Here is a 15,797-nt window from a genome sequence, read left to right on the forward strand (position 1 = left end):
AATGGATGAAAAATTTTTTGGACAATTTTAGGACGTTTTTGGGACAATTTAAGAATTTACGAATTACCCATTTACGGTGAAATTCAAAAAATTTTCTTTTATAATAATATAATGCTGTTGTGTAAGCTATAAGAGACTATGTGTTACAATATGAGTTTATGTGCAAATTAAATATCTGAAAAAAAAAGTAAAGTTATCAAATTATTTATTTTAACATGTTTAAAACATCCATTATATTATGAGAAACATTATGGTTACGATAAAAATAATTATTATATTGTTCCTAAACATTTAATATTGTAAATATTATTTAACTTGTTGTATAACATTAATTAAATCAATTTCTGCGTAATTTTATAAATTGAAAATTCTTAAATAAATGTTACTTGTCTCATTTTGATAAATATTGAATATTAATTGTGTTTCATGGATCATGTAATATTCATACTCCGATACGGTGTAAATTTGTTCTACTGTTACACCGGTATTACACCGGTTACACCGATATTACACCGGTTTAACACCGGATTTTTAACACCGCAAAAGAGCACCGCTACACCGGTGTTAATACACAGGTGTTACATAGCGGTGTTAAAATGAGTCCATTTTAACACCGCTTTTTTTACAGTGTATGTTACTACTAACACCTTCAAGAATATATGTATAAAGTTTCATGATTGAAATTATCAATAATTAATAATTAATTTTATTTCTAGTATGATTGGTTGAGTAGTTTTTGCGTGAAAGCGTAACAAACAAATTTACATTCACATTTATAATATTAGTAGGAATTATTTTAAATTTGAATTTACCTGGCGCGACAATAGATCAGCAAATTTTGATCCGAACTTATGTGTTGGTCTACTATTGAATAAACACACACAAAATCTATGATAAAAGGGCACAACACGGTCACAAGCTTATGTGTTAGTCTACTTTCGAATTTTATTTGTATTATTTTCCCTTTCCTCTTCTTTGGCTATTTCTCCCCAGTAAAAAATAATTACTGATAAGATTCAAGCAGGGAAGGATTATTTTGTCATGAGATATTTTGTCTGAAAGATATTTTGTCGGGGATATTTTGTTGGGGGCTAAAATGTCGCGAAATCTTGAAAACTTTCCGTAATAACAAACCTTAACTACGCTTCTTTCATAAAATCCTTCACTGTTAGGCTCTTGCATTAACTTTTTAATCGAATCATACTTATTACACTCAGAAATTGAATAAAATAAATAATAATCAATGTTTTAAGTCTAGCAATACAAGTTCAAGACGTTACGAATGGTTCAAGGATCAAAATGGTGAAGTGTATGGACACTTTAATCACGGAAATTGTTTGAACAAAATTGAATCCGTAGAAAGTTATTACCACGCTAGACAGTTTCGTGAATGTGATTATTGTGTTTGTACTTGTGTAATAAACCCATTCTCCAAGGGGCCTCAAGTCACTGCAATCAGCTTCAGAGAGCAAGTTTCGGATATTGATGACGGAATGTTCGTATTTGTAATTCCTAAAGAAATCTCTGATAATTAATGCATAATTGAAATTTTGAACAGGGTTGTTGTGGGAGTAAAATTCATAAAGAAGGATAATATGATGCACATTCAAATCAAGCAGAGTAAGCTGTATTCCAATGGATTTACTCAAAATTCTAATTGGAAGGAAGTCGAAACTATTCATAAAGATGATAAATTTCATAGTTTCTTCGTTGTCAATGGAACCCATTCAAAGCAACTCACGCCGGGAATCGATTATGGATTTCCGAATGGGATTAATTTTGACGACGTGTATGCTCCTGAAGCATTTGTTGTCACAGGAGTTAGACTTCAACTTGCTGGGAATTTTATTAATGATGATGAATTCAAACAAGATTCGATCGGATTGGAAATTCGAATCACACGATTCGATTTCTCATCAGGAAAACTTAGTCTTTTAGAAACATACTGGACTTCAGTAAGTGAGGACACTAGGTTAGTGATTCATTGATCTTTTTCTAAATCAAGTTCATATCATTTGAAAATAATTTCAATATTTTTTATCTTTACCAACGTATAACGAATAAATGTGTTAAAACGTATTGATTGGTCTTTTCACCTGATTTCTTATTACGAATTTTATGTTTTAGAGAAGAAATGGTCATACCCAATCCAGATAATCCAACTCGATCACCCGAAAATCTAATCATTTCGAAAAAAAATAAGTTCATAAGATTCAAAGATTCGGACTTGAAAAAAGATGCCGGACAGTCAACAGTTCCGTTTTTCGACGCTCAAGAAGTTGAAGGTGATCCGGAATTTCCTTTGGGGGGCGTAGGGATCATTCTCCGTGGGAGGGAAGGATACGGAGGTTTTTTGACCCTCAGAATATTTGATCTACAGATTCACCAGTATCTTAAGTCTACGGATACTTTAAATTAGACTTAAGTATTTTTTTGTCTAAAAATAAAGAACTATAACACTTGAAAAGCATTCATCAATATTAACCCGTTGAGGACACACGGGGTCCAGTGGACCCCAGGCGAACTTTGAGGCAATTTTAAATTTAGAAGGAGATTTATAAATGAGACCTAGTCTCATTTACGACTGATTTCTTCGATATTCTTGAAGATATTTATATTTTTTTATTGTAATAATTATAATATAAGAGTATTATGACAAAAAACTAAATCTTTTTATATTATTTTGCATGTTTATATGTCTTATTCTCATTTTAAGCGACTGACCGAAATTCATAACTTCAAACTTCAGAATAAATATATTTTTATTGAACTTCATCAAATATTGATTTTTTTCCTTAAAATATATTGTTTTCCGAATAAAATGGCACCGGTTTATTTTCGATATCGTAAAAATCAAAATTTCTGCGACTTTTTTTTATAAAAAAATTTCAATTTCGTAAGTTTTTTTTTCTGAACGATTTTTCAGTATTTTTAAATCATTAGAAATTAAAAATAACTATTAAGATATTTAGAGGGAATGTTATATTAAAGTTTGGTGTCAATTATAAGTCAATACATCACATAGGAAACGAATTAGAACTGTTTTCCGTGTGTCCTCAACGGGTTAACGATAATAACAATGAATTATTGCTATTCAGTGTGACCACGCTCTAAATTATTTATACTTGATGATGTGTTACAATAATTGTCATACAAAATTTAAAAAAAAATGTGAAAAAGACTTACCTATAACTCCACAATTGTGACCGGATTCATCAGGCAAATCGACATTGTTAGAATTGGTTCTCGTTGCAGAAACGCGATAAATGGCATGTTCGAATGAAAACTTGTTGGCAGTGTCTTTATCCTCAATTCGATTTGTCGTTGGCTTTATGATGTAGCTTCCACTGGATGTCTTCATATGACCGGTCTGAAACAACATGATTTTACAATTAGTCTAATATATTTTGCACGTGTTTTGTACTTAGTTGGCGCCCAAAATATTGGGATTATTTATATCGATGTTTGAAAACTATCATACGTAATACATAATTTAAGTTAACGTTCAAAAATAAAACAAGAACTTACTTAAAGGCTAAAGATAGCCGTGAGAAAATGTAACATAAAAAAGATGAGTGACGTCATAATGAAGACACGTTGCGTCTTATGCAAATATTACTATGTATGATTATAAGCATAATATTTGATATAATACGTCGATTTAGTCGGAAAAAAGTGAACTTTGTTGAACGTAACCTGAGATCTAGCAGATGTAAAACATCATTCAGCAGCGTTTCTTCTAATGCAATCAAATGTAATGCATTCCACGTTTATTTAAATTTTTTTCTCAGTAATTCTGGAGTAACTACAACAATACGAGGTACTTAAGTCGTTATCTTCTGTTTTTTATTTTAGTGTGGATGGATTATAAATGTTTGAGAATTTAATTGAAACTTTATTTTTAAATAAGTGAAATGTTTAATAATTTCCATTACAAAAAGTAATTTTAACTTTTTAAATTTTGCAACAAATACAATCGAGTGATATTGCACAATGTGTTGAGAACAATAATCTAGAAATTCAAGAGTGAGATGGATTAATAAATAAAATTATTAATTATCTGTTGGAATAACGTGCGATGTTGAGAAATGGAAAGAATATAAATTATAGATTGCTCAATGCATGATCCGCGGTGGATGTCAAACAAAATAACTGTTAATTATTTGCTCGTTCAACGACGTCTTACAAAATCTTATTAATTGTAGTGAGTTGAATTATGTTTCATACCTTTATATAGGTAGTTTTGTTGAGTGCAATGATTGTTGGGATAGTTAAGATAAAAAGCTGAGAACATATTCAAGGATGTAACTAGACTTTGTTTCGAGATATTCAAATGCTTTGCGAAATTAATTTTTTATTAATTTAAAGTGTTAACTTTTTTTTCAAAAGACTAATTAGAAAAAATCTAAGAGATTGCAGTTGGTGTATTTGAAATAAAAAAAGCCGCAGTTATTTTCACGATTTAAAGATAGTTATCGTAAAAAATTGTACAAATTTTCGTGAAACTATTTTTATAGAATTATCCTTCAAAAAAATTTGAAAAAACTTTAGAAAAACCAAAAGTGAAAAGGAATATTGTTATAATTAATTCAAGAAATTCACTCGTGAATTGAAAAAATAGAAGATAAAAAGAAAATTAATAGATTAAGAATATTTCTCGAGAATCAAATAATTTTTTTTCAATGTATTAAACTTTAATTAGATATTTTTATACTTTATTATTATCAAAATTGATAAAATTTCTCTTATAAAGTTATAATTCCCCACATTCCTAATAGTCGATCCAAAATCTGTAATTTTTTTAAGCCTTATAACTCTACAAGCGAGCACATTCACGCCACCTAGCCATCTAGCGGTAGCATCAGGCATTAAAAACTTGGAAAAAGTAGAATTTCTTTTCTCCAACCCGTCGAAATTCAAGAAAGTTTGGAAAATCCAAAAGTGCACGCCTAATAATCTCATTTTCCATAATAAAATTGATTAAAATAAAATACAAAAAATACTTTTAAATCTTTCGTGCCATTGTCCACCCAGAAAAGAAAAGGTACTGCACATGTATTCCAAACGAACCTTATTTACATATATATATATATATATATATATATATATATATATATATATATATATATATATATATATATATATATATTTACAAACGATTAGTGGATTTTTAGTTTATTGCTAATTATAAATAAACTACATTGAATTAGACCGTGATCTTCGAAAGGACTTAGTTTTAAATCATACTGAAGCGTATAAAAAATAAATGGACTTGATCAGTTAAGTTTTTCGGCAGTTGTCGTGATCACACCAGTTTCCATACATACATTTGACAGCCGGACGTCCACGGAATAATTTTTTTAAACATTTTTTTTATTTATTTAAAAAGCCAAATGTCTTTTAAAAATGTCATAAGTGTTGAAACTAGTGTTTTTCCATGACATTTATGTGTAAATATTGTTCTACAAGTGCGATAGAAAATAAATAGAGACAATTTTAGTTCAAGAAATCGCTTGATTTTTGCAAGGCGAGCGTAGAGCACAACCTCATCCGCTTCGCTTATGAGGCGTGCAATTGAACTTTTTAAAGAAATTAATAACTTTATAATTAAATAATACGAACAATTATCTCTGAAATCCAAATAAAGTGTATCCATAACATGTTTATTAATTTCCACATGTCTATAAATAAACGAAATATTAGTATTGTCATATAAATACCACAGAGCATACAACATAAATATCCATATTTATCTTTAAATGCATTGCCCTGGTGAGCCGACTGCATTTTAATACGCTTAACGAAGTACATCATTGAGCAACCAGACATTTCATTCTGTTCCACAATCGCAGTCGCTCCTTCTTTATTCCTTGTTATTATTATTATTAATATCGCATCATATTTTAATCGAGACAGTTAAAATTGCACGATGTATTATATTACTTTAAAGAATTAACCAAAAATAACAAGGATTAAATGAATAAATGATTAAATGGTGGATCAACTGATAAATTATAATAAAAACAGTATAAGTGTAAGTGTAAGTAATGCTTCTGACATCACGACTTACAATGAGGGAGTCGTGTAGGCGCCGAGGAGGGGAAACACGAGCAAGTTCAAGTTCAATGATTCTTGAATCATTCCTCTATATCTACTCACTACTCGCTACACTTAACCTTTTTATTTTCTGGTGATTGTTGTTGTTGTTATTATTGTTGCTTTAATTTCAAAAGTATTTAAAGGCACGCTCACCGCGGAATGCACGTAGGCGGCATATATTTAGCGGGGGCGTCTCGTCCACCTTGTGGTTACTATATCAAGAACACCCTTGGTACGACGTTGCGACACCCCGTTGGTCCCCGTTCCTTGTTACACTGCATACAGGTACCAGGTATCGGGTAGTCGAAGCTGGGGCCTGATAAACTGGATTAGAATAAAAACACGAGGATAATAAGCCCCGGGTTATCACTGATAGTCTACTGGTATTATTTATGTATACCTTTATGTACTGTGATATTATTTTTATCTTTTGATTTATTACGAATGAATTGAGCTTTCCAAGAGGTTATTTTTTGTTTTTAAAGGAGAAAGAATAAGTAAAAATTTTTGTAAATATTTACAAGTGGGTCAATTATTTTAATTTGCATTTTTTTGAACGAAATTTTTATTTGATTTTATTGATGTATTTTTTTAAAAATACATAAAAAAAAATGAACTAAAAAAAAAAGTTGATTATCACAATTTTAACAAATCTTCCAAAAAATTTATTAAATAAAAAAAAAATTGTGATATTCGATTTTTGTTTTTTAATTGTTCGTTTTTTTTTATGTACTTTTCAAAAAAAAATAGATCAAAATCCAAATTTTATCCAAAAAAATTGAGCAAAAATTTTTTCCAACTTTCAAAGATGATTTTTTAATTAAAATATTAATATTTTGATATTTTAAATATTACCACCATAAACAAAGAAGTTAAAAAAAATTATGATGATCCATCAATTCATCTATTTTTTATGGCCAAAAATAGATTTGACCCCACTTGTAAATAATTGCTAAATATATATAAAATTTTTTGAAATATTAAGTTTTAGAAAATTAGGTAAATTTATATTTACTGCTAGATCTTGTTAAAATAAAAATTGAAGCAAATTTGATACGAATAAAGAAAGAAAAAAATTTTAGTAATTGTAAAAGAAATGAACTAAAATTTATATTTTTTAATTTTTTAATAAATTAACCGCACGGAGAAAAAAATTTTGCTATAGTAACTCTATAGTAGTTAGTTAGTTGTAAAAAGTTCCAGTAGGTTAACGTATTCTTATAGTAACAATACCGTTTGGTTCCTGCAACTCTACATCGTTGAGCTCTGAGAGCTAAACGTTATTTACCTCTCACAACTCTACAGGATCGTTCTGAGACTATAACAAATTTTTGGAAGTCTGCTTAGTAATTTTTTTTTACGATTTAGCATTGATAGTTTAATAAATACATGCGGCAGAATGAATTTATATTGCCAACAATAATTGTATATGACAAATAAGAATAGTATTATAATAGAAATAAAATAATAATAGAATTTATATTACAAATAAAAATTATTTGTAAAATAAAAATATGGTCGTCACAAAATTATCTTATTTTCTTAATTATATCAATAAATATTGGACATAAAATCACTACCGTATATACACAAGAAAAGATAAATAAACGAAAACAAATTTTATTTTGTGTTAAATGGGGTCTTTTTAATGTATTCCGATAACTTATCACTTATCACAATATATTCAACTAATGAATTAAATTAATAGTCACTGCAAATGAACCTTGAAAAACCATAAATACAAAACTGTTCTAACGAAATTCAATTTGACAAAAAAAAAAACCTATTTCTTTAAATAAATAAATTGGGAACTTAATTAACCTCATATATTTTTAATAATATGGATTAGTAACAAAATAATTTGTCAGTAACGAAATAATATGTCAGCGCACTCCACTACTGTGCAACGTAGAGCGCTCCCAATTATACCGTTTGGCTCTGAGAACAATCCCGTAGAGCTCTGAGAGCTCAACAACATTGAGTTATCAGAACTAAATAACATTTTGTTACTGTAACTCTACAACGAACAGTAAACTGTGTATAGTTGTGGTAACTCTACAGTTACGTTACCAGAACGAAATTTTTTTTTCCGTGCGTAAAAATGTTCTAACAATAAAAAAATAAAATTTTTAATCTGGAAATAAAAAAATTATTCAATAAGAAGTTAGTATTTAGTACTTATAATGAAAAAAAAATGAAATAAATAGAAATTTTATTCAAAAACATGAGAGCAAAAATTTTTTCAACTTTTGAAGGCAAAAAAAGTTATCGAAATCTTTATTTTTTTCTTACATGACATTTTTTATCATAAATGCGCCGTAAAAAAAAAAAAAAATTGAAAATTTTAATTTTTTATCCAATTATGACTCAAAATAGGGTTGACCCTACTTGTAAATAATTAACAAAATTTTTTAAGAAAAAGAACGCACTAAATTTTTCCAAAATTTTCCAAGACTCGATTTTTTATAAAAATTCCCAAAATTTTTAGATATAAATTTTTTGTAGATTTTTTATAAATTTTTATGAAATTAAAGTTAGCAGTCACTTAACAATTTTTTAATTTTATTTATCAAAAAACTTTGTTCCAAAAATTATTTTTAAAAAATTGTATTTTTTATTCTTTTAAATTTCTCCATATCAATTTTTTTTTCTATTTTTTTTTTGCCATAATTTATTTGCTATAAAATTTTAAAAAATATTAAATGTATACTAAATTAATTTTCTCGAAATCTTTCTGAAACCTTTTTTTTCTAAATTTTTTAGAATTTGGTTCAAATTATTTTTTATAAAAATTTTTCGTCAATTTTCTAGAAGGTTTTTTTTTAATTTTCCAAAAAATTTTTCCAAATTTTCTCTAAAATAAATTTTCAAAAAATCGTAATTTTAAAATCCATAAAAATTAGAAGAAAATAATTTAAAATAAAAAATCAGTAATATTTTATCGATAATACTATCTATAAAAAAATTTTTTCAACAAGCTTAACGTAAATACCTCTAAAATCTTGAGCAAATAATAAAACCGTATTATAATTTAATATAAGTATTAACTACTTGTCAAGCATAAATGCAAGTTAAAGTTCGTTAACTACAGCTTGTTAAACATCCTCGGATTATCCATATCAATATCATTCACATCACCTTCCACGGAAGATAAGTTAATAAATAGTGATAAAAATTGATCATGACTGCAAGTAAATTATTTACATCCAAAGTCACCAGTTACATAGTTACTTCATTACTGTCAATAAATAAGTATGTATATTTGAATAAATTATTCAGCTTGGTACACCCATAAGCCCATTAATATATACAAGCATAAATAATATAGAGATTGCAGTCTTAATACAAAGATCGGTAGATATTTTCTTGACATAAGAGGGTAGTGCGATAAAACGAATACATATTTTTCAATGGAATATCGTACATAACATATAGTATATTTTATACATCTTATTGCATTGCAGATTCCAGTACTTAACATTCTACGTGCTGCCAACATATATATTTAAATAGAAGTATATAAGTATAAGTACGGGACAGTAAGAAGACGGGAATTAAAATTACGAAACGATAGATCGAGGTGCTAGGTCTTCCACCTTTCAACGATTGTCGTCCTTAATTTTTTTTTTTTATTTTTATTATTTATACTATCTTCATCTTGTTGATGTTTATTCGATACCAACAAATAATAGTTAATAAATATTGAATAATAATTTATATGGGATAGTTATTTCCAGTTGACACATGTACATGACCATTGATTGCTATCTTTAAATATCACTTGTGTACTGAAATATAAATATCCTCATTGAGAACAAAGACTTGAATTCCATACGAGATTTAAGATTCACTGGTGTACATAGTGGGTATTTGTGTGGTTAAATATAGTTATTTTGATAATATTTATTATAGAAAGGCATACTGGAAATAAACTAGTTGATTGATGAGAAACATTCTTAATCTAAAAACAAAATTTTATGTTTTTGAGAGAACCTTATATTATAAGAATTTCATATTGCACGCCTCATAAGCGAAGCGGATGAGGTTGTGCTCTACACTCGCTTTACAAAAATCAAACGATTTCTTGAACTAAAATTGTCTCTATTTATTTTATATCGCACTTGTAGAAAAATATTTACACATAAATGTCATGGAAAAACTCTAGTTTCAACACTTATAACATTTTAAAGACATTTTGCTTTTGAAATAAATAAAAAAATGTTTAAGAAAATTATTCCGTGGACGTCCGGCTGTCAAATGTATGTATGAAAACTGGCGTGGTCACGATTACTGCCGAAAAACTTAACTGATCAAGTCCATTTATTTTTTATACGCTTCAGTGTGATTTAAAACTAAATCCTTTCGAAAATCACGGTCTAATTCAATGTAGTTTATTTATAATTAGCAATAAACTAAAAATCCACTAATCGTTTGTATATCTATATCTATGTGAATAAGGTTCGTTTACAATACATGCGCAGTGCCTTTTCTTTTCTGGGTGGACAATGGCGCGAAAGATTTAAAAGTATTTTTATATTTTATTTTAATTAATTTTATTATGGAAAGTGAGATTATGAGGCGTGCACTTTTGGATTTTCCAAACTTTTGAACGCCTCATAAGTGAAGCGGATGAGGTTGTGCTCTACACTCGCCTTAGAAAAATCAAGCGATTTATTTAACTAAAATTGTCTATTTATTTTCTATCGCACTTTTAGAACAATATTTACACATAAAAGTCATGGGAAAACACTAGTTTCAACACTTATAACATTTTAAAGACACTTTGCTTTTGAAATAAATAAAAAAATGTTTAAAAAAATTATTCCACGGACGTTCGGCTGTCAAATGTATGTATGAAAACTGGTGTGGTCACGATAACTACCGAAAAACTTAACTGATCAAGTCCATTTATTTTTTATACGCTTCAGTATGATTTAAAACTAAGTCCTTTCGAAGATCACGGTTTAATTCAATGTAGTTTATTTATAAATAGCCATAAACGAAAAATCCACTAATCGTTTGTATATCTATATCTATGTAAATAAAGTTCGTTTACAATACATTCGCAGTGCCTTTTCTTTTTTAAGTGGACAATAGCACGAAAGATTTAAAAGTATTTTTTGTATTTTATTTTAATTAATTTCATTATGGAAAAGGAGATTATGAGGCGTGTACTTTTGGATTTTTCAAGCTTTTTTTTCGTTTTACTCTACACTATATCCATAATTGGTGTTGATGTCTTCAAATATAGTTATTTCTATAATATACAACAAGTATTTATAAAAAATTGAAATAGGGTCAATTTTTTCGAATGTTTTTAATAAGTCTCTTATTCTTTCAGTGGATAGTAAGTTTGATTGAGAACGTAAATAGCCGTAGTATCAAGCTGTGAGTTTACATTAACAACACTTCAATATTTATATTGAGAATTTAGAATAGAACTACGGCTTGAATGTTCTTTAATAAAAAAAATAAGATAACAACAGTGAATTCTAAAGGAAAATAAAGTAGTGAGTTGTGGGTCTATATTGTCGACAAGTTGATACACCATCTTCTTGTCTTGTCTTATGTCTTATATCTGTCTACGTCTGGCTACCTTCACGGTCTTGCTCATTAAATTAAACATAACAACACAATCCTACATATTATACTCGCATCCCCCTTTATCTCTGCGTAGCTGGTTCTCTTTGCTATCTATCTATCTATCTTACATTAATACCGCATATATTTTTCTTTATCGCCGAGACCATTCGTTTCCAATTAAGCGAGTGGCATTAAAAAACAAACCTCCTATCCCAAATTAAATATCAGTGCAATACAGCTGTAGTATTAACCATTTTATTTTTGACATTCCATTCGGGCCAACAACACACTTACTATTACATATTTTTATAAATTTTTATTTCAAGGATTGCTTTTACGATTTTGACACCGATCCATCTTTTTATTTTATTGCGTTCAATAAAAAATTTTATTATTTATTTTTTATTTCGCAAGTTTGATTTAATGATTCATATGTTGTAAATTTTCAATTCTTTAATTAATTATTACAATATTTTATCACGAGCGCGTCGGACTTAAATTACGCGGATCCGAGTTCGAATCCCGGCGACTGTCAGATTGAAATTATTTTTCTCAACAATTGTTTTAAGATCCAACGATATTTCTTTAACAAAAACTACGAACATAAATCAAGATTGTTAAATATATATATATATATATATATATATATATATATATGCTATATATATATATATATATATATATATATTGCATACAATAAAGAAAGACTCAGGGTTGAGGAGGGTAAGAATTTTCCACAGATGAATGCTCGATTTGCATTATCTCTTTTACATTCTCCCTTTCTGAAGCTAACATCAGTACAATAAACACATCCATACATATATAGCAGCGCAGTACAAAGAATTACTTCAGGGTTACTGAGAACTCTTGCCAGATATATTTTTCCAGACATTTAAACTTTTCATGTTCAGTTGTTCTTGTCTGCTACTGCTAACACATACAAAGCCAAATTAAATATGTTGCTTGCGTGCTTTTATTTTTTAGTGTCATATAAAAAATATATTGAAAAAAAAAACTCTTGGTTCACGGAAAATATTATTAAAAATTCACTCGTGAATTGGAAAGTAAAAGTTGAAGATAATAAGATTAAGAATATTTCTTTAAAATCAAATAATTTTTTTTTAATGGATTAAACTTCAATTGGATATTTTTATAATTTTTTATTATCAAAATTGATAAAATTTCTCTTATAAAGTTATAATTCCCCACATTCCTAATAGTCGATTCAAAATCTGTAATTTTTTCAAGCCTTATAACTCTAAAAGCGAGCACATTCATGCCACCTAGCCATCTAGCGGTAGCCTCACGCATTAATAACTTGGAAAAAGTAGAATTTCTTTTCCCCAACCCGTCGAAATTCAAGAAAGTATGGAAAATCCAAAAGTGCACGCCTCATAATCTCATTTTCGATAATGCAATTGATTAAAATAAAATACAAAAAATACTTTTAAATCTTTCGCGCCATTGTTCACCCAGAAAAAAAGGTACTGCGCATGTATTGTAAACGAACCTTATTTACATAGACATAGATATACAAACGATTAGTGGATTTTTAGTTTATTGCTATTTATTAATAAACTACCTTGAATTAGACCGTGATCTTCGAAAGGATTTAGTTTTAAATCATACTGAAGCGTATAAAAAATAAATGGACTTGATCAGTTAAGTTTTTCGGCAGTTATCGTGACCACGCCAGTTTTCATACATACATTTGACAGCCGGACGTCCACGGAATAATTTTTTTAAACATTTTTTTTTATTTATTTAAAAAGCAATATGTCTTTTAAAAATGTCATAAGTGTTGAAACTAGTGTTTTTCCATGAGATTTATGTGTAAATATTGTTCTACAAGTACGATAGAAAATAAATAAAGAAAATTTTAGTTCAAGAAATCGCTTGATTTTTGTAAGGCGAGTGTAGAGCACAACCTCATCCGCTTCGCTTATGAGGCGTGCAAAACTAAAAATAATCTTTTTTAAGAGTTTTACATTTTTGTTTTTACGCTGATAAAAAATTAATTTAAGCAACGAAAGAAATTTACTTAACAAATGAATTTATTGGTTAAAAAAATTTTTATTTAAATTTTTTGGTACTTCTTTCATAAATTTTAAACAAAAAAATTCAAGATTAGTAAAAAATTAGTTTCAAATACTTTTTAAAGTAAATTAAAAAAAAATATTTTTTTTCAAGTTTTTTTTTTAATCTTTTGAATGAAGAAACCTGTAGTTGAATAAAAAATATAAAATTCCTAAAGAAAAATTCCAAAAGCGAGCACACTTGTGTCATCTAGCCATCTAGTGGTATTATAATAAACTAAAAGCTTAAAAAAAATAATATTTATTTTTGCCAAAAAAAAATGAATTTTAAGACAAAAAATTTGTGAATCAAGACAATCTCTTCTCGTCAAGATATTTTTTTAAATCAACAATACTTCTTTTAAGTCAACAAGTTTTTTTTTCAAAGCTAAAGAATACAAGACTAAATCAAATATGTCATGTGTTTTCCTTTGTTAAGTATAATGCATAAAGTATTTAATATTTAATACTAGAGTTTATATTACACTGGACATGCAGTAAATCGCAAGACACATTCGATCAGGTCTTATTCGATCAAGTTTTAACTGGCTGGTTTTTAGTTGATTTTATTTTATGTGGGAGGACAAGCAAAGTATCAGTTAAAGTCTTTTAAGCAAGTGAAATATGAGGTCAAATACTTTTGGTCCTTAAGAGATTCATGACCGAGAATTTTTATATCGTCCATTCACATGTTACCCATTTTTTTATTTATTATTTTTTATATTAGAGCCACATGGCCGAATTTATCAGCTTGATTCAATCGATACTTTTTTATTTATTTATACCAAGCAAGGATGTTAAATTTAAAATTAGTCATTTTTTAACATAGTGGGCGCAATTATAAGGTTTTAAAAACGTTAGAAAGCAAGTGGGCGCTAGTAAATTTTAACATCAATTCCAGCTTTTAGTGTCAGTAATAATAATAATAAATCTACTGAAGAGAGGTCGATGAGCTCTAGGGACTTATGAGCTGTCAAAGTTAAAGCGACATTTTTCACGGAGATAACCGATTACTTGTCAACTGATGAAAAAATTTTTAACGAGACTTTGAACTCGTTATTTTTAAAAAAAAAGATCAAAAACTTTAAAAAAAAATTTTTTTTTAAATTTGGAATTTACTAAAAAATGTTTAATGCTTGATAAAAAAAAATAAAAGACAATTTTTACGACCCACTAAATTTGATAAAATTTTTTACGATGACTAGGGCATTTCACAATAAAGTCGGTAGTATATAAAAAAAAGTAATGGATTAAAATTTACAGGGGTCACGTTAGTTACCGCTGTGATTTTATATACACAACCTTCTTAACATTTACTGCGTTCGGGGATGTAAAACATGAACACAATGTGACTCACGGGTGGCCGATGAGACACAATGAAATATTTTATTTCTGAATTTTCAATTTCGATTCATGACATACAATCGGTATTATAGCTTCCTGAAAATTGATTTTTCATCTAATTATGCACGCCGGTTGGTCTGATGTATACATACATAGAGATACATGATAAATGGAAAGCAATATTGACGTAAAAATTACACATTGTAATATATGTACAAGCGTAATACTCGCTCGTATTAGAAATTTTAAAAAAGTATAATTGTTTAGATGTCAACATAAATATAAATATATACGGAAGCTAAATTACAGTAGTTCAATTCCGTCTAACCTATCAATTGAAAAGCATGCCAAGTAAGTTGCGGAGTGACTATCCCGGCAATTTGCCCGTCGGGGACTTGATTAAGATCTCAAGATACATGTGAGTCACGATATGTCATAATCAAATGCACTACCATATTTTATTAGCTTCGTTTTGTCTATTTACTATTCACTTTTTTATTTTTCTATGATTCAAAACAACGAAACATTAAACGGCTTTGAAAAATTACTGAAATGATCTATATTATTAAGAGAATAAGCAAAATTTTTGTGGCCAGAGTGTAAGATAATTAAGAAATGACATTGTATCTTGTGAACTATTGACATTTTTAAAGATATAAGCTCATCCCGATGTTACACTCATCAAGACCTTTCATT

The 15,797-nt window shown here is 28.2% G+C and overlaps 1 protein-coding gene across 2 annotated transcripts in view; it reads right to left on the bottom strand.

Moving 5' to 3' along the window:
- Nucleotides 1-15,797, bottom strand: part of LOC123265956 (A disintegrin and metalloproteinase with thrombospondin motifs 9) — a 158,203-nt gene that overhangs the window by 82,625 nt on the left and 59,781 nt on the right. For both annotated transcript variants that reach the window (XM_044729953.1, XM_044729952.1), the window contains exon 5: nt 3,187-3,370. In XM_044729953.1, the coding sequence (XP_044585888.1) occupies nt 3,187-3,370 (184 nt within the window). The remainder of the gene's footprint in view (nt 1-3,186; nt 3,371-15,797) is intronic.

This window comes from Cotesia glomerata, linkage group LG5 (assembly GCF_020080835.1).
Source record: "Cotesia glomerata isolate CgM1 linkage group LG5, MPM_Cglom_v2.3, whole genome shotgun sequence".
Taxonomy (NCBI): Eukaryota; Metazoa; Arthropoda; class Insecta; order Hymenoptera; family Braconidae; genus Cotesia; species Cotesia glomerata.